The 27,809-nt window shown below is 39.6% G+C and overlaps 1 protein-coding gene across 5 annotated transcripts in view; it reads left to right on the top strand.

Moving 5' to 3' along the window:
• LOC124714763 (leupaxin) overlaps nt 1-4,017 on the top strand; it is a 496,191-nt gene extending 492,174 nt beyond the window's left edge. For all 5 annotated transcript variants that reach the window (XM_047243050.1, XM_047243049.1, XM_047243051.1 and 2 more), the window contains exons 9-10: nt 2,886-3,006; nt 3,157-4,017. In XM_047243050.1, coding sequence (XP_047099006.1) covers nt 2,886-3,006; nt 3,157-3,302 — 267 coding nt within the window. In that variant the 3' untranslated portion in view covers nt 3,303-4,017. The remainder of the gene's footprint in view (nt 1-2,885; nt 3,007-3,156) is intronic.
• The last annotated feature ends 23,792 nt before the right edge of the window (nt 4,018-27,809 follow it).

The following is a 27,809-nucleotide window of genomic DNA, read 5'->3' as shown; positions in this document are numbered from 1 at the left end:
AGTTCATCAAGCATTTAAAGGCAATAAAATGAGGTCCAGATGAAGTTTGTTGTTTGGAGGCAGCACAGTACGAATACGATGTATCAATGAGTGAGGTTTGGGTCACTTTAAGGACACATTGTAGTAATTCAGTGGTTGCTACAGATGAGAAATGAGATAGACTAGTTACGGCTCCCTCCTGTTCATTCAGGGAAAGTGGAAGTTCAAAACCATGTCCGGTCACCCAAATTTAGGTTTGTTGTTTTATTCATTTGTGGCTCACTTTTACAAGAATATTGAACATGTCATGGTATTGCAATTTATGAATGATAAAAATAACATAATTCATATAACAGGCATTTGCATACTTACAGCTACATCTACATTTATACTCGGCAAGCCACCCAATGCTGTGTGGCGGAGGGCACTTTACGTGCCACTGTCATTACCTCCCTTTCCTGTTCCGGTCGCGTATGGTTCACGGGAAGAACGACTTCCGGAAAGCCTCCATGCATGCTCGAATCTCTCTAATTTTACATTCGTGATCTGCTCGGGAGGTATAATAGGGGGAAGCAATATATTCGATACCTCATCCAGAAACGCACCCTCTCGAAACCTGGCGAGCAAGCTACACCGCGATGCAGGGCGCCTCTCTTGCAGAGTCTGCCACTTGAGTTTGCTAAACATCTCCGTAACGCTATCACACTTACCAAATAACCCTGTGACGAAATCTCGGATCTTCTCTGTCTCCTCTGTCAACCCGACCTGGTACGGATCCCACACTGATGAGCAATACTCAAGTATAGGTTGAACGAGTGTTTTGTAAGCCACCTCCTTTGTTGGAGGACTACATTTTCTATGGACTCTCCCAATGAATCTCAACCTGGTACCCACCTCACCAACAATTAATTTTATTTGATCATTCCATTTCAAATCGTTCCGTATGCATACTCCCAGATATTTTACAGAAGTAGCTGCTACCAGTGTTCGTTCCACTATCATATAATCATACAATAAAGGATCCTTCTTTCTATGTATTCGCAATACATTACATCTGTCTATGTTAAGGGTCAGTTGTCACTCCATGCACCAAGTGCCTATCCACTGCAGATCTTCCTGCATTTCGCTGCGATTGTCTAATGCTGCAACTTCTCTGTATACTACAGCATCATCCGCGAAAAGCCGCATGGAACTTCCGACACTATCTACTAGGTCATTTATATATATTGTGAAAAGCAATGGTCCCATAACAATCCCCTGTGGCGCGCCAGAGGTTACTTTAACATCTGTAGACGTCTCTCCATTGAGAACAACATGCTGTGTTCTGTTTGCTAAAAACTCTTCAATCCAGGCACACAGCCCGTCTAATTTGATGAGGATGAGACATGTAATTGACCATGGCCTTATAGTAGGAACCATCCCTCTTCTTTTCTTGCAGTTATTTAGGGAAACCACAGAAGACCTAAATCAGGGTGATTGGATGAAGAATGGAACTCCTATCTTCCTGAATATAAAGCCAGTCTGTTTAAAACAATGCTAACTCGTCCAGTTTGTCCCTAGGGTATAATACTGTTTTCCAAAGAAGTTGTTTAATGTTGTAAAAGTCTAATGGTTCATTATTCATTCATTTCTCACATTGTCATGGCACACTATACACACAGTATCAGTTGACAGGACATGAAACCATAATCTTCTTTCTTTCTCTGTATTCTATTTGGAAAATTAAAGAATACAAACCCTATTAAATAATAGACTATGTGTGCACATGATGAAGTGTGTAAGTTGACATTTGTATTGTCAGTGCTTTTTAAAAGATCAGTTGAGGACCCTTCTAGATGACTGGTGTGAGGGACATAGTTGGTTTTCAACAGTTGTGGCATATATCTGTCAATAATGAAGGCTGGTAATTTTCTGTTTGGTGTTCTGCAGTCAGAGTTGCTCTTTCTTTCTCCCTTTATAACAACAAGATGACTATCTGGGAAGTGTTTTGGCTCAATCAATACATTTTATTTTGCCTGCATGGGTAATTTTTTCTGGGCATATTTTTTTCATGTTTCTTCATTACTGATACACTTATATGCAACTGCAGTCTTTCTCAGCATATTCCACTGATGAATTCTTCACGGGTTATCAGCCGAGTTGTGGCGTCGTCTTGTTGCAATGTTTCAATGAGTTTTGTACCCATCATCTTCTGGCGAAGTCTTCTGATGAAACTCATTGAAATGTTGCAACAAGACGACACCAACATTCGGCTGATAACCCGAGAAGAAATCATCTGTTACACTTATCACTCCTGTCAGCAGTGAATAATGAAAATGAGGTTTCCTTTTTTGGCTGAAGCTTACCTGAAGAAATTTTTTGGTATTTGAATGATAAGTGAATGTGTGGACATTTTTGTCTCACAAATTATCTTCCTGTGTCATTAAAATTCTTTGTACCTGCAACTTCTTGTAATGCATATGCACTGCTTCTGTAAATTCTTTAAATGACACTGGCCTTGTCATAGTATTTATTGGGCACTTATCTTCTCTTGTCAGATAAATTTCTATAAGTGAACAGACCCTGGCATTATAGTTTATTGTAGTGTTATTATATCACAACCAGTTTTCATAGGTCTCATTACACCGCTATTTTTTCTGGTGTTATAAGGATTTCTTGCAAGTTTGTTTAAATATTTTTATGAAGTGTCTCACATTATACTTATGTGTACCATTGTTGTTTTGTTGTCTATGTTTTATAAAAATTTTCATCATCTCTAAGTTCTTATTAACATGTTATGGCATTAAAGTTAAAACAAAATGCTAATATTTCAAGACTTTAAATGTGAGTTTCAGTAATTTTCTGTATTTTTGTTCAACACTTAATGTGTCGATGATTTTTTAATTATTTTCGTGTTTTTTATGCAGGACTGTCGACAGCCATTTCATGGTGGATCATTCTTTGATCATGAAGGTCTACCATACTGTGAGACTCACTATCATGCCAAGAGAGGTTCTCTCTGCGCTGGTTGCCACAAACCAATAACAGGTCAATATTTTGTATTATACAATTCACAGTTATAGAGACATGCATGGGCAAAAATATTATTACATTCCAAAATCATTATAATGAATATATATTTATCACAGCTTCATAGAGTTACAGGACATAATTCATATCTTCTTCTATTCATTGCAGGTCGCTGCATAACAGCAATGTTCCGCAAGTTTCATCCAGAGCATTTTGTGTGTGCATTCTGCTTGAAGCAACTAAATAAAGGCACATTTAAGGAACAAAATGACAAACCATACTGCCACAGCTGTTTTGATAAGTTGTTTGGCTGAGAAATTTAAAAAATAAATAACTGGAGAGAATTATTTTTATTTTTATTTTTAAAATGTGTAATTGCAGAAAGCTTAACTTTGTATTTCTTTGTATGTATTATTGTGTAAATCTGTTTTCTTTTCCAGTTGTATTTCTTATGTGTATAGAGATAGACGTTTCTAAAATGTAATGTTATTTTACTTGCCAATAACTACAAATATGTTTTTCGGTCTCACTGCACCATTTAGTAAGATTTTTAGCATTGCTTCTTCTCATTTTATGTTATATAAATATGTGGGACATAATTTTATTGTTTACTTCTTAAATTACAGCCATCTAATTTTGCAGGCAGTTCAGTTACCTTTTTTCTGAAAACATAAAGGTTTTGTAATTCATTTTTATAATTTTTATGAAAGTTGTAAGATTATGGTAGACAGGAGTTAGTGAATTGTATTACTAGTCTAAGAAATTTTTGGAAAGAATATATTATCTCGCATCATTTATTTTATGTTTTACCACTTTTCCTGTTTCTGCAAAATGCTGATAGAGGTGTGCAAGTACTCAGACAATGTATGACTCATGAATGTACAGAGAATAGCAGCCAGTTGATGTGAAAATGTATTTGTTGTTTATCATCTCCCTTTCCTCCTGCTACACAGGTATACTGTATTGTTATCATGTTTCTTTTTCTCATATGTGAGTGAAAATAAATAAAGTCTATATACATTAAAAATATAGAACTGTTTGGTTTTAAGTGTAATAGATATTTCTGCAAATTTATTTTTGTATAAGTCATTATGTATCTGTGTTTCCAGTTTGCCATATTAATTTTTTCAAACTGCCTTTTTTTATATGATTTATCCTCTTTTATGACATCTTTGATTTAAAGTGCCATCAAATTATATTTTATTACTATCACTTGAACACAATAAAAATGTAATATTTTATTCAGTGTCTTAAATTGTTCCTTTTATGAGAACCCTCAAAATAATGCTAATTTTTTCCTATGTACTAAACTTTTAAGAGAAAGTATAGCAATAGTAATGTGTGAAAAATGGATGTGTAATTTTTGAAATTGGGTTTCAGCTTAAAGAAATAGACTGGACAAAAGGAAGAAAGAAATCTGTGCTGTTTCCCACTTCATGTTGTGTTGAACTAGGGAATGAAAATTATCTTCTAATATGCAAGTAACTTCTGTGAAGTGACAGTAAGGATATATCTATTGTCAAATAAATAATAAGAGACAACAACAGACTCAATCAAACACACAAAATACAATTCAGAGGAAAAGTGGACTCCATACACAACTATTTCCATTAAATAATTTTTTAAAGGCTAACACAGTTTAAGTAGAGAAGGTTTTTACATTCTTCTATGAAGTTATGGAACAAGTAGTAATTTATGCTAGTCTCCAAAGTCGTGAAGTTCTTCCCACAAGCCTAAGTGCCTGTACTCCCTATTATAGTCTATAGTTTCTTACCTTAGCTGCCATCATATTTCGTATAAAGGCTTACTTTTCATATTCACATGAAAAGATCAACCTCTTCTTTCTGTGTCTGTGTATATGTGCTGTTTGTACCCCAGGCATTTAGTCCATATGGTGTTTAACTCTAATTGTATTAATTGACTAGCAAGGGAACGGAATTTATTTCTTATTAGAAACAATTTAAAAAAACAAAACTGACATACATAATATCTGAAATTAACAATTACAGCTGTAAAATAAAAACAATATGAGAAATATTTTACCAAGAAATAATGAACATTTTTAATAATCATTACATATAAATACTGAGGGTAATTGACATGCTTGATGATGATAGACCAAGAGATAGGGCAACTGACTAAATGTAGAAAGCAATACTGCATGCATACATATAGAAGAAAGACCGAGAAAGTAGATGTCAACCGCAAAATATTTATTTGGCTTTATTCTGAGAGAAGCAGGGCATTTGGTGCCAAAAGCATTCGTCAGATTGTTCAAGTCATAGCTAAAGAGCTGGTGAAAAAGTTCAAGAAATCTCGCTGAGTGATTTCTACATAAAGACTGAACTTTTCAAGAAAATGGCAATTTAATAATGTGTATGAACAATATTAGTATTTGTATTTCTGTGTAGCTCCTGTAAATTGTGATTTAGTGCTTAATTTGCACATACAATATGGGACAAGTCAGGTTTGAAATAGTGAATACAATTTATACAGTAGAACCCCTCTAATCCGTCACCTTCGGGACCGGGACCATGTTCGGAACGTAAAAAAGATCGGATTATCCGAAAAATCTAATATTTATTGCAAAAAATATAAAAAGACATTTAGTACAAAAAATTAAATGATTTAAGAACTAAAAGACATCTACAGTACTATAAAAAGATGTTTTTTTATACAGTGTTAAATAATATATTAACTAAAAAAGTCTACACACACTATAGTATGTATTGGTTTTTAAAGAATAAACGACAAACAAATTACAGTACTGTACTGTACTTAATAATGTATAAATGATATATACTGTAAACTAAAATATGTTTATAGCACTGTATATACAAAAGAAATTTTTTGCAAAGAAATAAACTTCTGTATGTATAAACTAAGAAATGATTATACTGTATGCATTGTTTTTACAGTAAAAACGAAAACAAATTACTTGGAAAAATAAGTCAGTGATACGTTTTTGTTTAGCAGATCTTATTCTAGATTTAGCTGCAGTGTCCCTCCATTTTTTATCCACAAAATGTCCATTGGAGTTGAAGCTGGATTCTGCTTGATGTATTGAAGGGCGATGTCAAAAGCATTTTTTGCGTCGTTGTGTGAAATCCAGGTGGGGGGTTTGTCTTCACCGTCCAAGACCTCATTCACAGTTTCCTGGCTAACAGCGGCAACAATCTGGTCATCATTGAGCTCTTCAAAAGGGTCACAGTCTTCGTCACATTTGTTGATCCACTCTTCAACTTCATTGGCAGGGACATTCGGCTCCAGAGGTTGTAGATTTTTAACGATTTCCAGTACGTTGTTGTTTTGCTCATCTTCGGTGTGCTCATTTTCAGTCATAACTTGTGGCCAAAGCTTACGCCATGATTTCCGCAGTGTGTCAGGTTTCAGGTCATCCAATGCTGCAGTGATTGTGTAGATAGCATCTTTGATGTTCAGGGATTTCATTGCCTCAAATAAGTTATGACCTCCTTCAGATTTTTCCAAGATTGAGCTGATATACTTTCTGCGATATCGCCTTTTTAACCATTCGATAACACCCTGATCCTTTGGTTGCATGAGTGAGGTCACATTAGGAGGCAGAAAGAGAGCTTTTATGTCCCCTTTCACCAAATCTTCCTCCGATGCATGTGATGGTGCGTTATCCAATAGCAGTATAGTACGAACAGGCAGATTTTTTTGCTTCAAGTGTTTTTTTGACCGATGACACAAACTCATCGAAAAACCAGGATTTAAAAAGGTCGCAGTCCATCCAAGCAGATTTTTGATTGCGGTAATAACCTGGCAAGAAAGATAAGTTTATATTTTTGTATGCCCTTGGCTTCTTAAATTTGCCAATGGCGAACAAGGGGAACTTGTGGGTACCATCTGCATTGCTACAAGGAATGAGTGTTATTCTATCTTTTATAAGTTTCGTTCCCACCATGGATTCATTTGAAGCTGCGAGCATTTTTGTTGGCAACATTTTAAAGTTCAGCCCTGTCTTATCGATGTTATACACTTGGCAGGGTAACAGTTGATTTTCTTCTACAATTTCTTGAAACTTAACAGAAAACTCCTTAGCAGCTGCGACACTGGCAGATAGTTTTTCACTAGAAATAGAAACAAATTGGACACCATGACGAGTTTTCCAATGTTCAAACCAGCCTTCACTGGCAGCAAATTTCCTTTTGGCTTCCAGTTTTTTGTGCAAAACTATGGCTTTTTCTTTAAGAATTGGCCCAGATATTGGAGTTCCTTTCCTTCTTTCTTGACAAAACCACATCCACAATGTGTTATCAAGCAGTTCAGGTTTAGGCTTTTTTAATGTTTTGCAATTCTTCAGTGTGTTTTCACCATCAATCGTAACTGTATAGGATTCAATGACTTTCATCTACATCTACATTTATACTCCACAAGCCACCCAACGGTGCATGGCGGAGGGCACTTTATGTGCCATTGCACTACCTCCCTTTCCTGTTCCAGTCGCGTATGGTTCGCGAGAAGAACGATTGTCGGAAAGCCTCCGTGCACGCTCGAATCTCTCTAATTTTACATTCGTGCTCTCCTCGGGAGGTATAAGTAGGGGAAAGCAATATATTCGATATCTCATCCAGAAACACACCCTCTCGAAACCTGGCGAGCAAGCTACACCGCGATGCAGAGCGCCTCTCTTGCAGAGTCTGTCACTTGAGTTTGCTAAACATCTCCGTAACGCTATCACGCTTACCAAATAACCCTGTGATGAAATGCACTGCTCTTCTTTGGATCTTCTCTGTCTCCTCCGTCAACCCGATCTGGTACGGATCCCACACTGATGAGCAATACTCAAGTATAGGTCAAACAAGTGTTTTGTAAGCCACCTCCTTTGTTGATGGACTACATTTTCTAAGGACTCTCCCAATGAATCTCAACCTGGTACCTGCCTTACCAACAATTAATTTTATATGATCATTCCACTTCGAATCGTTCTGTATGCATACTCCCAGATATTTTACAGAAGTAACTGCTACCAGTGTTTGTTCCACTATAATATAATCGTACAATAAAGGATCCTTCTTTCTATGTATTTGAAATACGTTACATTTGTCTATGTTAAGAGTCAGTTGCCACTCCCTGCACCAAGTGCCTATCTGCTGCAGATCTCCCTGCATTTCGCTGCAATTTTCTAATGCTGAAACTTCTCTATATACTACAGCATCATCCGCGAAAAGCCGCATGGAACTTCTGACACTATCTACAAGGTCATTTATGTATATTGTGAAAAGCAATGGTCCCATAACACTCCCCTGTGGCACGCCAGAGGTTACTTTAACATCTGTAGACGTCTCTCCATTGATAACAACCTGCTGTGTTCTGTTTGCTAAAAACTCTTCAATCCAGCCACACAGCTGGTTTGATATTCCGTAGGCTCTTACTTTGTTTATCAGGTGACAGTGCGGAACTGTATCGAACGCCTTCCGGAAGTCAAGGAAAATAGCATCTATCTGGGAGCCTGTATCTAATATTTTCTGGGTCTCATGAACAAATAAAGCAAGTTGGGTCTCACATGATCGCTGTTTCCGGAATCCATGTTGACTCCTACAGAGTAGATTCTCGGTTTCCAAAAATGACATGATACACGAGCAAAAAACACGTTCTAAAATTCTACAACAGATCGACATCAGAGATATAAGTCTATAGTTTTGCGCATCTGCTCGATGACCCTTCTTGAAGACTGGGACTACCTGTGCTCTTTTCCAATCATTTGGAACCTTCCGTTCCTCTAGAGACTTGTGGTACATGGCTGTTAGAAGAGGGGCAAGTTCTTTCGCGTACTCTGTGTAGAATCGAATTGGTATCCTGTCAGGCCCAGTGTAGTTTCCTCTGTTGAGTGATTCCAGTTGCTTTTCTATTCCTTGGACACTTATTTTGATGTCAGCAATTTTTTCGTTTGTGCGAGGATTTAGAGAAGGAACTGCAATGCGGTCTTCCTCTGTGAAACAGCTTTGGAAAAAGGTGTTTAGTATTTCAGTTTTACGCGTGTCATCCTCTGTTTCAATGCCATCATCATCCCAGAGTGTCTGGATATGCTGTTTCGAGCCACTTACTGATTTAACGTAAGACCAGAACTTCCTAGGATTTTCTGTCAAGTCGGTTTAAACTTGGAGTGAAGCTCTCTTTGCTTTTGCAGTAGTTTCCTAACTTTGTTGTTGTACCACGGTGGGATTTTCCCGTCCCTCACAGTTTTACTCAGCACATACCTGTCTAAAACACATTTTACGATTGCCTTGAACTTTTTCCATAAACACTCAACATTGTCAGTGTCGGAACAGAAATTTTCGTTTTGATCTGTTAGGTAGTCTGAAATCTGCCTTCTATTACTCTTGCTAAACAGATACACCTTCCTCCCTTTTTTTATATTCCTATTTACTTCCATATTCAGGGATGCTGCAATGGCCTTATGATCACTGATTCCCTGTTCTGCACTTACAGAGTCGAAAAGTTCAGGTCTGTTTGTTATTAGTAGGTCCAAGATGTTATCTCCACAAGTCGGTTCTCTGTTTAATTGTTCGAAGTAATTTTCGGATAGTGCACTCAGTATAATGTCACTCGATGCTCTGTCCCTACCACCCGTCCTAAACATCTGAGTGTCCCAGTCTATATCTGGTAAATTGAAGTCTCCACCTAAGACTATAACATGCTGAGAAAATTTATGTGAAATGTATTCCAAATTTTCTCTCAGTTGTTCTGCCACTAATGCTGCTGAGTCGGGAGGTCGGTAAAAGGAGCCAATTATTAACCTAGCTCGGTTGTTGAGTGTAACCTCCACCCATAATAATTCAGAGGAACTATCCACTTCTATTTCACTACAGGATAAACTACTACTAACAGCAACAAACACGCCACCACCGGTTGCACACACTCTATCCTTTCTAAACACCATCTGTGCCTTTGTAAAAATTTCGGCAGAATTTATCTCTGGCTTCAGCCAGCTTTCTGTACCTATAACGATTTCAGCTTCGGTGCTTTCTATCAGCACTTGAAGTTCCGATACTTCACCAATGCAGCTTCGACAGTTTACAACTACAATACCGATTGCTGCTGGGTCCCCGCATGTCCTGACTTTGCCCCGCACCCTTTGAGGCTGTTGCCCTTTCTGTACTTGCCCGAGGCCATCTAACCTAAAAAAAACGCCCAGTCCACGCCACACAACCCCTGCTACCCGTGTAGCCGCTTGCTGCGTGTAGTGGACTCCTGACCTATCCAGCGGAATCCGAAACCCCACCACCCTATGATGCAAGTCGAGGAATCTGCAGCCCACATGATTGCAGAACCGTGTCAGCCTCTGATTCAGACCCTCCACTCGGCTCTGTACCAATGGTCTGCAGTCAGTCCTGTTGACGATGCTGCAGATGGTGAGCTCTGCTTTCATCCCGCTAGCGAGACTGGCAGTCTTCACCAAATCAGATAGCCGCTGGAAGCCAGAGAGGATTTCCTCTGATCCATAGCGACACACATCATTGATGCCGACATAAGTGACCACCTGCAGATGGTTGCACCCTGTACCCTTTCTTATTCTTCCTCCAATCCTTAATTGTCGTAACACCTACATTCAGTTCTTTGCAATTTTTTGGAGTGATTCTCCTTTGTCCAGTCTTTGTAGCACTGCTAATTTTTCATTTAGTGAAAGAGTTACGTGTTTACGTTTGAATCCAGACATGTTGAAAAACAGACAACTGTACACACAATGAATCTACAGTAATAAGTATTGTAGAGAACATGGAATAAAGCAAACGATGATGTTTTTTAATCCCAACAAAGAATAAAACTGCACAATAACGTATAGTATAACAATATGCACAGCGATAGACATCGCACCAATGGCCCGACAGGCGTCCAGTCAGTGACAAGTTGGCACAGGCTCGCGAGCCTGAGCATGGTTGGACTAACCGGAATGACGGACCATCCAAGGTCAGATTAGAGAGGTTCTATTGTATTCAATACATGGTGCATATTGTAAATAATTTAGGAGTAAAGGAGACCACTCACCAAACAGTAGAAGCTTTGAGTCATCGACAGGTGTGCACATTCTTTTCTGTGTGCCTGCCAATAACTCAATGCTTCTACAATAAAAAATGAAATATAGTGTCCCACATAGCTCTTATGTATTCTAATTTGAGTCCAAATACATAAGAAGAGTGAAAATTATTATCTTCACTGATGATGTAAATATACTAATAAAAGTCCCAAAGTAAACTTAACAGGCACAGCCAAAACAGTAAATGAACAGCCTTATAACTGGTTGATATGAAACAGCTTAACACTTTAATACCACAGAAAGCTGCCTTACAGAATTCCAAATTACTAACAATAATTTACCCTCTTCATAAGGATTAAAGTTAATGTGTGAAATTCCCCATTGTCCAGGTAGACAATATACTAAATCCGAAACAACACATTTACCACCAAACTCAGTTCATACTTCTCATGCTGAGAAGTAAATGAGTTGGACAAAATAATATGAACACCCCTAAAAAGAAAGAAAACCTTTATTACTACAGCATTGACCCTCCTTTAGCATGAATTACAGATCAAGCAGAACACACACAGGAGTACGTATCTATTCCTTTCTCAAAAATATTGAAAACTGAGAAAGTAGAAAAGGAGGAAATTAAATGTGCAACTTAGCCTTCAGAAGCTTCATTAATATTCAGACCAGGGGTCTGAGAGGGCATCAAAAGTATTGTACTTCATCATCATGTTCATTGAACCAGTCTTGGACAGTTCCGAAAGTGTGACTAGGAACATTATTGTCTAGATATAGGAACATTATTGTCTTGATACACAGATTGTTCACTAAGGAAGACAGTCTGCAGTATCAGATGAACACATCTAGAATACCAACCTAGTCCTGCCCTATAACTCACTCATACAAGATGGCATGTGGGCCATGATCAGAGTTTAACATTGTGCCCCACAGCATCACTAAACCCCCATCATATTTACACCCAGACAATAAGCGTATAGGCTTCTGGAGGCATTCTCCAAACACATCAGTTAGTGGGGAATGATGTGAATGGCAATTTGTTGATCAGTCTGTCAGTTTCCAGTATTGTGGCTAATCTGTCTGTCTGTGGCAACAGTTTTGTTGTATCAAGGCAATGCATGGTGTAAACTGTATTGTTTTGTGAATGTTCACTGAACATTGTTCATGCCAGATATTTTTGAGGACACAGCTTTCTGTCACTGTTTGGTCATCTTGGATGTTATTTGGGATGCTATTGTCTTGCACTTCCTGGCCACGATCTTCTTCAATGCTCTTTTGTTTCTGTTAGTCAGCTGTGACTTTCGACCACAGTTGTGCGAGTCAAATGAGTGAGTGCCCTGTCACTGCAGCTGACATCACACTTCTACAGGCACCTATAGTGGTTACCATTTTCAATACTAAAGCTTTGGCAGGGTAGGTCCCACTGATCATGCATCTTTCGAATTATGAGGGCTCACTCACAACATGTTTTTAACATTGCAATTTATTTAATGTGTGACTGCTGTCACTGCTAGCAATAGACTGCTACAATTACATTCTTGTCTGTAGATTGGTACTCTTGACCACTATAAGGCAGGAGTATATGACAGATTTTCTTTAAGTGCTGTGTTTACACAGGTGTTCATACTTAAAAAAAAAAAATCAACCCTTGTATTAGTTATTTAATATCCAGACAAAACTGCTAGTGTATTTGGCATCTTTCTGGGTAATTTTCACAGATGATGTATCCAAGAACAATAAAGTACACTGGCTTCCATAAATCTTAACAATTTGAAATTTTAAATGGCAAATGTGATGAAATGTAGTTATATTGTAGAATTCATGACACCACATAAGCAAAATGTGAAAACACTGCTTAGGAAAATGAATTACATCAAAAATTATAATATGTTTGAGTTTTATAAAAAAGATGTATGAAAAGTAACATAAGTAGAAAGTGTCAATATCCTCTTCAGACCTAAGCAAAATTTTTCTATTAGCTCAAATATTTTTTGAAAAGGGTATGGCACATGGAGCACATGATCATTGTAGCGGTAGTTTTTTCTTACTGCTCATCCAGATGGAGATTTACCTAAGTCCAGCTGGCTGGACACTGGTTGTCAATTTGACTGTTCATCATATATGGTCACGATCAAACAATGGAAAATCCAGGATGGAATGTAATAATATTATGAGAAGGAAAGTTGCTACTCACCATGCAGCAGAGATGAGATGGACCACACAACTGGTGTGGTTTCAGTTGCCTGAGACTGCAGTCATTTGTGTGTGTGTGTGTGTGTGTGTGTGTGTGTGTGTGTGTGTGTGTGTGTGTGTGTGTGTGTGTGTTTTATTGACGAAGGCCTTAATGACCAAAAGCTATAACTGTGAGAGTCTTTTTGTTGTGCCTATCAGCGACTTAGCATCTCCACTATATGGTGAATTGAAAGTTTTAAGAATGGATCCGCTGCTGCTTACTGGTTTTTCAGGCAGGTACACGAAGGGTGGGGAGTGAGTCATTGCCTTGCCCTTGAACACCCTCTGACAGGAGACTGCATTTCCTTTACTCAGTTCATTGTGGCAGCTGGTTGAGTGTGGGTCTGTTAGGGCTTGTTTCTGGATTCTGTCTGCATGAAAATATTTAAAAATGGTCGCAAATCATTTGAAGATGAACCACGGTCCGGCCGTCCTTCCACTTCAAAAACAAATGAAAATGTTGTGAAAGTCCGTGACTTAGTGCACTCTGATCACAGACTTACAATTAGGGAGATGGCTGATGAACTTAATTTAAGTTTCTGTGCAGTTCAGTCAAGTGTCCACAAAATTCATTCCAAAAGTGTTGTCAAGCGACCAGAGACAATACTGACTTGAAGTGTGCCAAGATCTGATTAATCGGACTTAAAATGACCCAGATTTGTTAAATAGGGTAATTACAGGTGACGAATCATAGGTATATGGATATAACCTTGAAACCAAAGTGGAGTCTTCACAGTGGAAAACTCCAGGTTCACCATGACCAAAAACAGCATGGCAAAGTTGGTCGAAGGTGAAGACAAAGTTGGTGATTTTTTTCGATTCTACTGGTATTGTGCATCATGAATTTACCCCTGGAGGACAGACAATTAACCAGCAATACTACAAATGTGTACTTGAGCATTTGCGCGAACAGATGCGGATGAAAAGGCCTGCATTGTGGAAAGACAGGAGTTGGGTGCTACACCAAGACAATGCTCCGGCTCATCGTGCCTTCTCCATTGTTGAATTTTTGACCAAATTCAAAATTCCTGTGCTTCCACAACCGCCATATTCCCCTGATTTGGCCCCTGTGGACTTCTACCTGTTTCCTAAACAGATTTTCACTGAAAGGGAAGCGATATGACTCGATTGAAGACATCCAGGCAAATACAGAGCATCCTTAACACACTTCAGGAAAGCAAATTCCAGGAATGTTTCCAAAAGTGGAAACACCATTGGAGTCGATGTGTTCAGTCAGAAGGGGACTATTTTGGAGGGGATGCATCACAGTGGCATGTAAGTACCACCATTGTACAATTACAAGCCCATTCTTAAAACTTTCCAATCACACCTCGTATATAACATTTAGATACATTGAAACTTCCTGGCAGATTAAAACTGTGTGCCCGACCGAGACTCGAACTCGGGACCTTTGCCTTTCGCGGGCAAGTGCTCTACCATCTGAGCTACCGAAGCACGACTCACGTCCGGTACTCACAGCTTTACTTCTGCCAGTACCTCGTCTCCTACCTTCCAAACTTTACAGAAGCTCTCCTGCAAGGTTCGCAGGAGAGCTTCTGTAAAGTTTGGAAGGTAGGAGACGAGGTACTGGCAGAAGTAAAGCTGTGAGTACCGGACGTGAGTCGTGCTTCGGTAGCTCAGATGGTAGAGCACTTGCCCGCGAAAGGCAAAGGTCCCGAGTTCGAGTCTCGGTCGGGCACACAGTTTTAATCTGCCAGGAAGTTTCATATCAGCGCACACTCCGCTGCAGAGTGAAAATCTCATTCTGGATTTAGATACATTATTTACAGAGTATTACAAAAGTACAACACAAGAAAAGCAGTTACAGTGATCAATAATCCTGAAATTGTTGTAGAACATCAGAATAAGTTTTCAGCTGTTGAAGTCTAAGGAACATTTTCTCTCATTAGTGATACACAGATATATTTGCACTTAGAGCATATGAACTTGGTTTTACTCTGCAGCCCTTGTTTTGGCATCTTATTTATGTCTGTAATTGGGCAGAGAGGGAAATATGTACTCCCACTTTTCCTAACATCTCTGTTTGGAACTTTAATTATCTTTGTGCATTTCCAGGGAGCTACTTCATGAGAGTCAGATACAGTGTCTGAAGAGTAAATGTTCTGTCATGCTGCAGTTGTAGCTGAACTCAGGGATTCTCCAATATAAATTTTAAAATATAATAGATCCATAACTGATTTCTTGCTAGCACCAAGTGCCTCTTGATCCTTTCTGTACTTAATCCATGAGTTCATAATCGCAAGTTGTTGAAATGGAAGACTCATACAGGCCACTCCTTTGTGCATATGGATATTAGATAAAAAGAAATCATTCTGCCACATAGAGCCACACCTCCCATTGATTTGTTGTAACCACAGATACATTAGGGTTGAGACACTCCAATGAATTCTTTTGCTCTTCTGTCCCATCGTTTTACTATACTAGTGGTAGAAGCAATAGAAATGTTCTCATCTTCTCTGATGAACTCATCAAAGGAGCCTATACCTCTCTTCACCAGTACCTTGTCTCCAGTGAATTTTGACAGACGAGGGAATAAGGCTGGTTAAAATGGTTCCTACTGCATATATTTGTCTTTCTAGCATGAATTGTAGTAGTGGAATGAATGTGAAGTATCAGTCAAAATACACAACATACTCCCTGGGAACCTTGCTCTCTAGCAGCTTCTTCACCACAGAACCTCCTAAGCCGACCTATGGCTCTGGTTGCCCAGATGGCCATGTGCTAGCTCCCTCATAAATAAAGAAGTCAAGTATCAGTCCATCAGCTGTTGTCAGCACAAAATTCTTTTAACCAATTGGATTTGGCTTATTCTGTACATACTGTCTAAGAGATGTTTTGTAATGGAAAGGAATCATTTGCTCACCTATTGAATGCTACATAGAAGATGGCAATGACAAACATTTTCTCTCAACACTGCCAACAACTGGCTGCACTTTCCAAAATTTATTATTTACCTTGATTTCATCAAAAACGCTCAGATTATTTACAAAGTACAAGTGGTTCCTCAATTTGAACATATGATTCCTTGGTATTACAGTTACAGCAGGGACATTGAATCTGCTGCGAAAATACATTTCAGTCTTGGTAGTTTCAAACAACCTGTTGTTATGTGTGCACCCACAAGCTTCTTAATTTCAGTAGCTGTTGTATTTAAAGGAAGAGCTTTTATGTTTGTCAGCTCAGCAATGAGATGTCACGTGTCACTTCCAAAATACTATTCAGAATATCTTAGTTGTGTCTACAGTTCCCTGCCTAACACTGACCACTCCTTCTTGGCAATATAAGCTATTCAATCAGTAACAGATCGTTTTATTCCAAAGCATTTGCCTAGGTATGACCTATGATTTACCAACAGCTCCTTTTCTTGTAGCTGATGTGTTTGGACATAGATTCCTGCCTTTGATTTCATCCAGGAAGAAGAAAGTAAAAGTTAAAAAACTGAGTAATTTATGAAACATTATAAATTCAATATCTTTTCCTATTTTCAGTGCTTTTTGAGTATGTATCTCAGAAGGCATATATTGTAACAAATGAAAAGAATGATGTAAAGTTTACCGGTTCAGACAAACTGTCATTTCCTGCTTCAAGCACACATTAGTTTGTATTCGCAGTAATGTCAAGGCCTTCCTCATCTGAAAAGTCCCTTATGTCACTCATATCACTGCCCTCTTCTATTAATTTTAACATTTCTCTTTCAATTTCTGCTTCATCCTGTGTAAGTTGTGAGAAAAAAAAGTTGTGAACTACTAAAGGCAATTGAAAATTAATATTTATGAGATAATTACTGTGAACAGTTAATTTCATACATCTCACAATGTAAAAAAAAAAGCACAGACATATTTTACAGTAGATACTGTGGTCAAGGAAATTAGTCTGTGATCAAAAATGAACAAAGCTGTGACCATCTATGCAGCCGGCTGGACTTCATTCTTTACTCTTGTAAATAATGAAGTAGTGATGGTGTTAGGTTACTACATAGATGCAACATAATTTGTTGGTCTATTTACAACAAACAACAGCAACAATAAATAATAACAGAAAACTGAGTATGACATTCGTAATTATGTTTCTTTCTGAAAGACATTGCAGAGAGATCACCACCAGCAGCCGCCATGATGCAGTGAGTGGAACACCTCAGTGTAGCCAACAGCAGAAACCAAATATCACTGACATATATATATATGGAGGCAGATAAAATGTCCAGCATACTACACATGGTTATAGTGTTGAAAAAAAACCTGTAATTTCACTTAAAGCAAAATACAGAAATAACATCCAGCCGGCCTGATGCAGGGACAGAAGAGGATATATGAAGCAACAATACACCACTTGATATTATTACAATGGTATTTAATGAGCTGTTTCAGATGTATCATTCATCAAAGGTATGAGATATCAAAGATATGAGAAAGAGAGCTGCTACCAGTAGTGCACCAGCCACAAGCATTGTGGACTTAGGCTATGAGCTCAAGAGGAGATATGGCACTGGCCAGACTGTGTGCTCAATTGCTTGGTGTTGAAGATATTCATCATTGGGGAGAATCACATGAGGTGAGCTGCTGTCATCTTGTTTGATGGAAATCACCGCATTTCAAGCTGAATTAGTGATACACATCAGCATTATGGACATCATCTCCATATACCTTCACAGTCACATTCCCATGGGGCAAGACGTAAAGATCTTCACATCCACCCAAAATGTACCTTGCTATACACAGACACTGCCTGATGGGACACACCTGTTTTACAAATATTCATTGGATTATAATGAAGTCCATCTTACAGCCAAATTGGAACACATCTACTTTCCATTTAAACAGGTCTCATGCATGAATCTCAATTAATTTGAAATCTAATGAACATTTTGTCATGTCTTCTCCAAATACTCAATTTATGGTGAACAAGATTAGATTGTGGTTACAATAAGGGTGAAGTTTTGTTGCTCTGAAGTATAACAACAGCAAATATTGGTCAGTAGGACATATGGTATACAGTCATTCTGAAACTCCCACATGGCAAACATATTATCAGGGATCAGTTGCAGCTGTCAGAGAATGACAGAACAACTAAATATACATCCAAACTCAACTGTGAAGTACATGGCAACAGGTGCTTACCATTGTAATAGTTGTTAGAGCTTTTTCTCATCCCTTCATGAATGGAGCATGGGAAGAATAATTACTTAAATACCTCTATGCTCTCTGTGATTAGTCTAATCTTGTCAGACCATAGAGCTTTGTTCAGTTTTAATGATTTCAGTTGTTTCTCAGTGCCACTGGCATTAATATCAATTTCACTGATCTTTGCAGTGTTGTTACTGTTGTGGTCTTTAGTGTGAAGACTGGTGTGACACAGCCTCCATGCTACTGTATTCTGCGAAAGCCTCTTCACCCCAGAATAACTACTGCAACCTACATTCTTTTGAAATTGGTTACTGTATTCATCTCTTGGTCTCACCCCACAATTATTAACCCCCCCCCCCCCCCTCACTTCCTTCCAATACTAAATTAGTGATCCTTGATGTCTCAGAATGTGTCCTATCAACTGACCCCTCTTTCTGTTAAGTTGTGCCACAAATTACTTTTTCCCACTCCTTATTAGTTATGCAATCTAACCATCTGCACCTACATCCACAGGATTACTCAGCAATGAATAACTGAGTGCCTGGTAGAGGGTTCATTGAACCACTTTCAAGCTACTTCTCTACCATTCCACTCTTGAACAGCACACAGGAAAAATGAACATGCTCATCATTCCATGCGATCTCTTATTTCTCTTATTTTATTGTGATGATCATTTCTCCCTTTGTAGGTGGGCACCAACAAAATATTTTCTAACACTGAGGAGAAAGTTGGTGATTGAAATTTTGTGAGACGATCCTGCCACAGCAAAAAAACCTTTCTTTTAATGACGGACACCCCAATTCAGGGATCATATCCATGGCACTCACTCCCCTATTTGACGATAATGAAAAATGAGCTGCCCTTCTTTGAACTTCAACAATCCTATTTAATGCAGATCCTGCACTGCACAGCAGTACTCCAGAAGAGGGTGCACAAGTCTCTTTAGTAAACCTGTTGCATTGTTCTGCCAATAAATCACAGTCTCTGGTTTGCTTTCCCCACAACGTTATCTATATTATCGTTCCAATTGAAGTTATGTGTAACTGTAACAATATTACGAAAAGGAAAGTTGCTACTCAGCATATATTGGATATGCTGAGTTGCAGATAAGCACAACAAAAAGACTGTCAGAAATAAAGCTTTCAGTCAGTAAGGCCTTCATCAGAAATAGACAACAGACACACATACTTACACTCACGCAAATGCAACTCACACACAAAACTGCAGTCTCAGGCAACTGAAACCACACTGCGAGCAAGAGCAGCAGTGCATGATGGAAGTGCCGACTGGGTGCCAGTAAGGGGGAGGCTGGGTTGGGGAGAGGGAGGGATAGTAGGGTAGTGGTGGCGGACAGTGAAGTGCTGCACGTCAGATGGAGGGCTGGGGAGAGGTGGGGAAGGATGGGGTAGCGGAAAAGGAGAGAAATAGGAAGACTGGGTGCAATGGTGGAATGAGGGCTGTATAGTGCTGGAATGGGAGTAGGGAAAGGGCTGGATGGGTGAGGATAGTGATTAATGAAGGTTGAGGCCAGGAGAGTTATGGGAACATAGGATGTATCGCAGCTGGTGCTGGTGGGAAGGATCTATATGGCACAGGCTGTGTAGCAGTCATTGAAATGAAGGATGTCATGTTTGGCAGCGTGTTCAGCAACAGGGTGGTCCACTTGTTGCTAGGCACAGTTTGTTGGTGGCCATTCGTGTGGACAGACAGCTTGTTGGTTGTCATGCCTACATGGAATGCAGCACAGTGGTTGCAGCTTAGCTTGTAAATCACAAAACTGGTTTCACAGGTAGCCCTGCCTTTGATGGGGTAGGTGATATTTGTGACCGGAGTGAAGTAGGTGATGGTGGGAGGATGTATGGGACAGGTCTTCCATCAAGGTCTATCGCAGAGGTATGAGCCATGAGGTAAGGGGTTGGGAGCAGGGGTTGTGTAGGGATGGATGAGTATATTGTGTAGGTTTGGTGGGCGGTGGGAAGGATAGTGGGTAGGACATTTTTCTTTTCAAGGTACGATGAGGGGTAGTCGAAACCCTGGAGGAGAATGTTTTTCAGTTGCTCCAGTTCTGGGTGGTGCTGAGTTAGGAGGAGAATCTCCTCTGTAGTAACTTTCCTTTTCATAATATTGTTACATTCCACCCTGGTTTTTCCATTGTTTGATTTTTGCCTGATGGCTTTTCTTCGATTCTAACCCAGTGCTGTTTTCCTTTGTTACTATTTTCTAATGCATTACTCTACTCCATGTCTGTTCTTCTTTCTCTTCTTTCTTGTGTTTCTCTTGTCACCTTACAAACTGCACTGCACTCTCTACTTACGAGCCATAAAGCATCAACCATCTTGGCTACGCACAACAGACAGCTACAAGAGCATGCTGATTATTGGTGCAGCATCTTATGTGCCACATTACTCCCACCAATATCATTAATCCTATACCTTCGAATTGCTCACTCTCCCTGGATCACTCTCCCATATTTTCGCGTGTTATTTCCAACATATTTTCTGTGACACACGATCATGTATCTCATCCAATGATGCCCTCCCCACTCTTTCTCCATTCTATCCCAGTTCACACCCACTAATTCCACCTCATCCAGTCACATCTGCCATGTGTCTTCTTCACAATTTCCACCCTCAGCCCTGCTACCCACAGTTAAAAAAAAAATAAAAAAATAAAACATAAAAATTATATATATATATATATATATATATATATATATATATATATATATATATATATAAAAAACAAAGATGAGGTGACTTACCGAACGAAAGCGCTGGCAGGTCGATAGACACGCAAACAAACACAAACATACACACAAAATTCTAGCTTTCGCAACCAACGGTTGCCTCATCAGGAAAGAGGGAAGGAGAGGGAAAGACGAAAGGATGTGGGTTTTAAGGGGGAGGGTAAGGAGTCATTCCAATCCCGGGAGCGGAAAGAATTACCTTAGGGGGAAAAAAGGACAGGTATACACTTGCACACACACACACACACACACACATATCCATCCACACATACAGACACAAGCAGACATATTTGAAATATTTTGTGTGTATGTTTGTGTTTGTTTGCGTGTCTATCGACCTGCCAGTGCTTTTGTTCGGTAAGTCACCTCATCTTTGTTTTTATATATATTTTTTCCCACGTGGAATGTTTCCCTCTATTATATATATATATATATATATATATATTTGTGGCTTCAGGCAAATTTAAGTGGGTTTTCACCTTTCACTATCATTGACTCCCCCAGATTTCACCCTTCTACATCTGTTTCATCCTTCTCATGATTTTTCACATTTATTTTGGTGTATTTTTGCGAATTTTTTAAGACGTAATTCTACATTATTTACGCAATTTTTCGCATTTTTTTCACCACCATGGATCATTGCTTCTTCCATCTGCATCAATACAGAAAAGTTTCCTTATCTCTAACCAGAACCCAGTTCCACATAATGTCCCTACGTTGTTTCTTGGCTCGTTGTATACCCCAAAATGGCCTTACCATCAAATTACCCATCTCCAGCTGCCGCCCCTCTTCCCACAATGACCTCCACTTGTTCAGATTCCGCCAATCCTTTTTGTCTTGCAGACCTACTACACTTACCCCACCCTCTTAAATTCCATCCCACCACCACACAGAATCCAGAACCTAAACAGACCCATAACACCCATAACCCATAACATAGTCATGAACCTTTCCTCTAGAAGCCTTAGCTCCACAGAAATATCAGTCCTTTCCTGAGGCCTCACCTTTTGCCCCACTCCCAAATTCAGTGGTGCAGGACTTGATCAAACCTTCTCTCCTTCTCTTGGACCCTGCAGTGGAAACACTTTTTTGCCACCAACCCTACCAAACAGACTCAACCAAAGACCAATGCTGAACCCTGCCTAACACAGTTCACTCCGTCATCCAACCATGATCTACTCCCACTGCCCCCAAATCACCCCTGTTAACTTTCAAGAATTTCTTAACCTTGAACCTTGCCTCACTGTCATTCCCCAAATCTCTCAGCATGCAAACTAACCTTACATTCGCAGAAAGAACTGGATTTAACATCTAAAAACTGATCCCGACCTTATAATTCTACCTGCAGACAAAGGCTCCACCACTGTTGTTTTGAACTGCAAGAATTACCTGGCAGAAGCACTCCACCAGTTGTCAGATACTTCCGCCTACCAAACCTTGCCACAGTGACCTCATTCCAGAAATCCAGCAGGATCTCCAGCCACTGTTCAAATCCTTAGGCTCGTCCCAGAACCTCTCCCCAGAGTCCATTTCTCAGCTCACCCCTACCACTCTCTGCACTCCTAACTTCTACATGCTTTCTGAAATCCATAAACCAAACCACCCAGGATGTCCCATCGTGGCCGGTTACTGTGGCCCCACCAAGAGAATCTCTGCTCTCTTAGACCAACATCTTCAACCTATTACCCAGAAACTACCCTCCTATATAAAAGATACCAACCATTTCCTCCATTGACTCTCCATAGTTCCTGTCCATTTACCAAACAGTGCCCTGCTCATCACTACTGTGCCACCTCCCTTTATACCAACATCCCTAATGCCTATGGCCTTACCACTATTGAACACTTCCCTCCCTAATGCCCAATGGATTCCAAACCAATGATCTCCTTTCTAGTCACTATGACCAACTATATCCTCACCCACAGCTTCTCCTCCTTTGAAGGCATCACCTACAAACAAATCTGGGGTACGGCTATGGGCACATGCTTGGCAGCATCCCATGTCAAACTATTCATGGGCCAGCTAGAGGAATCCTTCCTAAACACCCAGAAGCCTAAACCCCTCACCTGCTTCAAATTCACTGATGACATCTTTGCGATCTGTATCAAGGGTGAGGATACGCTAAACACATTCCTCCAGAACCTCAACAATTTCTCCCCCATTTGGTTAACCTGGTTATACTCAACCCAACAAGTCACCTTCCTAGATGTTAACCTCTGCCTCAAAGATGGCTACATCAGTACCGCTGTCAATATCAGACTCACTAACCACCAGCAATACTTCCATTTTGACAGCTGCCGCCCATTCTATACCAAGAAGTCCCTTCCATACAGCCTACGCACCCATGGTCATTGCATATGCAGTGATGAGCGAGCCCTCTTGAAATATATGGAGGGTCTCAATGAAGCCTTCACAAACTGTAATTATCCTCTCAACCTTGCACAAAAACAAACCTCCCGTGCCATATATTTAGAGTCTCCCATTGTCTCACAAAGTCACACCATCAGGCCACAGAGGAGCATTCCCCTTGTAACTCAGTACCACCCAGGTCTGGAGCAACCAAATTACATTCTCCACCAGGGTTTTGACTACCTCTCATCAAGCCCTGAAATGAGAAATGTCCTGCTCACTATCCTTCCCAGCTGTCCCACACTGGTATTCTGCTGTTCACCAAACCTACGCAATATACTCATACATTTCTACACAACCGCTGCTCCCAGCCCCTTACCTTATGGCTCATACCCATGTAATAGACCTAGATGCAAGACCTGTCCCATACATCCTCCCACCAACAATTACTCCATTCTGGTCACAAACATCACCTATGCCATCAAAGAAAGAGCTACCTGTGAAACCAGTCATGTGATCTACAAGCTAAGCTGCCACCACAGTGCTGCATTCTATGTGGGCATGACAAACAACAAGCTGTCTGTCCACATGAATGGCCACCGACAAACTGTGGCCACGAAACACGTGGACCGCCCTGATCTGAGCATGCTGCCAAACATATCCTTTGTTCCCATAACCCTCCTGGTCTCAACCTTTATTAGCCACTGTCTTCACCCATCCAGCCCCTTATCAGTTCCCATTCCAGCACTATACAGCCCTCATTCCACCATTGCACTGAGTCTTTTTACTTCTCTCCTTTTCCGCTACCCATCCCTCCCCACCTCTCCCCAGCCCTCCGTCTGACCTGCAGCACTTCACTGTCCGCCACCACTACCCTACTATCCCTCTCTCCCCAACCCAGCCTCCTCCTTACTGTCACCCAGTTACCACTACCATCATGCACTGCTGCTCTTGCTCGCAGTGTAGTTTCAGTTGCCTGAGACTGCAGTTGTGTGTGTGAGTTGCGTTTGCATGAGTGTGTGCATGTGTATCCGTCATCTATTTTTGATGAAGGCCTTACTGGCTGAAAGCTTTATTTGTGACAGTCTTTTCATTGTGCCTATATGCGACTCAGCATCCCTGCTATATGGTGAGTAGCATCTTTCCTTTTCACAATAGTGTTACATTCTATCCTGGATTTTCCTATATTTGTAACTGTAATACTTAAATATTTATTTGAATTTACACTTTTAGATTTGTGTGATTTATCATGTAACTGAAATACAGTGGATTCCTTTTAGTGCTCATGCTGCATGCCCTCAGGATAAATTACGGCTGTAGTTTCCCCTTGCTTTCACTCGTTCGCAGTACCAGCACAGCAAGACCATTTTGGTTAGTGTTACAGGGCCAGATCAGTCAATCATCCAGACTGTTGCCCCTGCAACTACCAAAAAGGCTGCTGCCCCTCTTCAGGAACCACATGTTTGTCTGGCCTCTCAACAGATACCCCTTCATTGTGGTTGCACCTACGGTACCGCCATCTGTATCGCTGAGGCATGCAAGCCTCCCCACCAACGGCAAGGTCCATGGTTCATGGGGGGACCATACAGATACCTTGTCTAAATCATTTTGCAGTTCATTTTGAACATCTGATGACATTACATGACAGTATCATCTGCAAACCTTCTAAGAAGACTGCTCAGATTGTCTCCTTAATTGTTTATGTAGATCAGAACAGCAGAGGATCTATAACACTTCCTTGCAGAATGCCAGATATTACTTGTATTCTACTCAATGATTTTCCATCAGTTATTACAGAATGTGACCTTTCTGAAAGAAATCATGAATCCAGTCACATAACTGTAACACTCCATAAGGAACAATTTAATTAGAAGACACTTATGAGGAATGGTATCAAAAGTGTTCTGGAACTCTAAAAATATGGAATAAGTTTGTCATCCTCTGTCGATAGCACTCATTACTTCTTGAGGGTAAAGAGCTAGTCGTATTTCACGAGAATGATATTTTCTGAATCAGTGTCATCTATTTGTCAATAATTTGTTTTCTTCAAGGTGATTCATAATGTTTGAGCACAGTATATCTTCCAAAATCCTAGTGTAAATTGATGTTAGTGATATAAGTCTGTAATTCAAAGGATTACTTTTATTTCCTTTCTCAGGTATTGGTGTGACTTATCCAACTTTCCAGGCTCAGGGTATGGACCTTTCTATGAACGAGCAGTTAGAAATTACTGCTGAGTATGGAGCTATTGTACTGGCATATGCTGAAAAGAACTTGACTTATATACAGCCTGGACTGGAAGCTTTGCCTTTCTCAAGTGTTTTAAGCTACTTCACAACGCCAAGGATATCTGATTCTAAGTTACTATTGTTGGCAGTTGTTCTTGATTATAATCTTCAGCATTTTCCTGCAGCGCCACATTTTAAAAGCTTCTATTCTCTTCTTGTCTGAACTATTCAGTGTCCACGTTTCACTTCCATAGAAGGCCAGACTCGAGACAAATACCTTCAGAAAAGACTTCCTAACACTTAAATCAGGATTTGATTTTAACAAATTTCTTTTCTTCAGAAAATATTTTCTTGCTGTTGCTAGTCTATAATTTTATAGTCTCCCTACTTCAGCCATCATGTTATTTTAATGCCCAAATTGCAAAACTCATCTTCTACTTTTAGTGTTCCATTTGGTAAGCTAATTCTCTCAGCATCGCTTGATTTAATTTGACTACTTTCCATTACCATAGTTTTGCTTTTGTTGAGGTTCTTCTCATATTCTCCTTTCAAGTCACAGTCCACTCCATTCAAACATTCTTCTAAGTCCTTTGCTGTCTCTGACAGAGTTACTATGCTATCAGCAAACTTTGAAGTTTTTATATCTTCTCCCTGAAGTTTAACTCCTTCTCCAAACTTTTCTTTGGTTTTCTTTACTGCTCGATCAGTGAACAGACAAAATTACATTGGGGATAGGCTACAATCAAGTCTCACTCCATTCTCAACCACTGCTTCCCTTTCACACCTCTTGACACTCTAACTATCTTGTGGTTCCTTTGCAGGTTGTAAATGGTCTTTTGCTCCCAGTATTTTACCCCTGCTACCTTCAGAATTTGAAAGAGTGTATTTTAGTCAACATTGTCAAAAGCTTTATGTAAGTCTACAAATGCCATAAACACAGGTTTGTCTATCCTTAACCTATCTTCTAAGAGAAGTCGTTGGTTCAGTATTGCCTCACACCACATTCCTACACTTCTCTGGAATCCAAAATAATCTTCCCTGAGCTCAGTTCCTACCAGTGTTCACACAGCTGCTTCTCTTTTCTCCAAATGCCTCCTTAATTGTCCTGTAGGTGCTATCTATCTTTCCCCTAGTGATATATGCGTCCATATCCTCACTCTTGTGTTGTAGCCATTACTGGTTACCCATTTTGAACTTCCTGTCAATCTCATTTTTAAGACGTTTGTATTGCCTTTCATTTCATTTTTATATTTTCTCCTTTCATTAGTTAAATTCATTATCTCCTGTGATATCCAAGGATTTATACTAGACCTGGTCTTTTTACATATTTGGTATTCTGCTGTCTTTATTAAATCATCTCTCAAAGCTACCCATTCATCTTATAATGTATTGCTTTTCCCTGTTGTAGTCAATTGTTGCCTAATGCTCCAAATTTATCCAGAGCCCATCCCCTTAATTTCCTACTTTTTTAAATTTCTTTAGTTTTAAACAACAGTTCATAACCAACAAACCTGCCCACAGAAATGTCTTACACTTTAAAATCTCTGTCTTACCATTATATAATCAATCAATCTCTGTCTTACCATTATATAATCAATCAATCTTCCAGTAACTCCAGGTCACTTCCCTGTATACATTCTTTCACGATTTTAAACCATGTGTTTGTGATGATTAAATTATGCTCTGTGGAAAATTCTGTCAGGTGGCTTCCTCTTTCATTCCTTTTCCCTAATCCATATTCACTAACTGTAAATTTAAGTCCTCTGCCACATACCACCCTTAACTATCTAAATAATTTATCTCATCATACATTTCTTCAATCTCTTCATTAATTGTGGAGCTAGTTGGCATATAAACTGTACTACTTTGGTGGGTGTTGGCTTCATGTCTGTCATGTCTACGATATGTTTTCACTAAGCTGTTCATAGTAGCGTACCAGTATTCCTGTTTCCTTGTTCATTATTAGTCCTACTCAATATCAGTTTCTGTCTCACTCATATATGTCTGGACACTAACTTTGTTGGTGCCACTAACAGCCCTTACATATGGTGAGAATTTCAATGCGTCTTGTGATAGACGTTTTGAGAATATTCTGCTACGGTAGTAGCTGA

Source organism: Schistocerca piceifrons, chromosome 1, assembly GCF_021461385.2.
Source record: "Schistocerca piceifrons isolate TAMUIC-IGC-003096 chromosome 1, iqSchPice1.1, whole genome shotgun sequence".
NCBI lineage: Eukaryota > Metazoa > Arthropoda > Insecta > Orthoptera > Acrididae > Schistocerca > Schistocerca piceifrons.
This window is presented reverse-complemented; position numbering and strand designations above follow the sequence as displayed.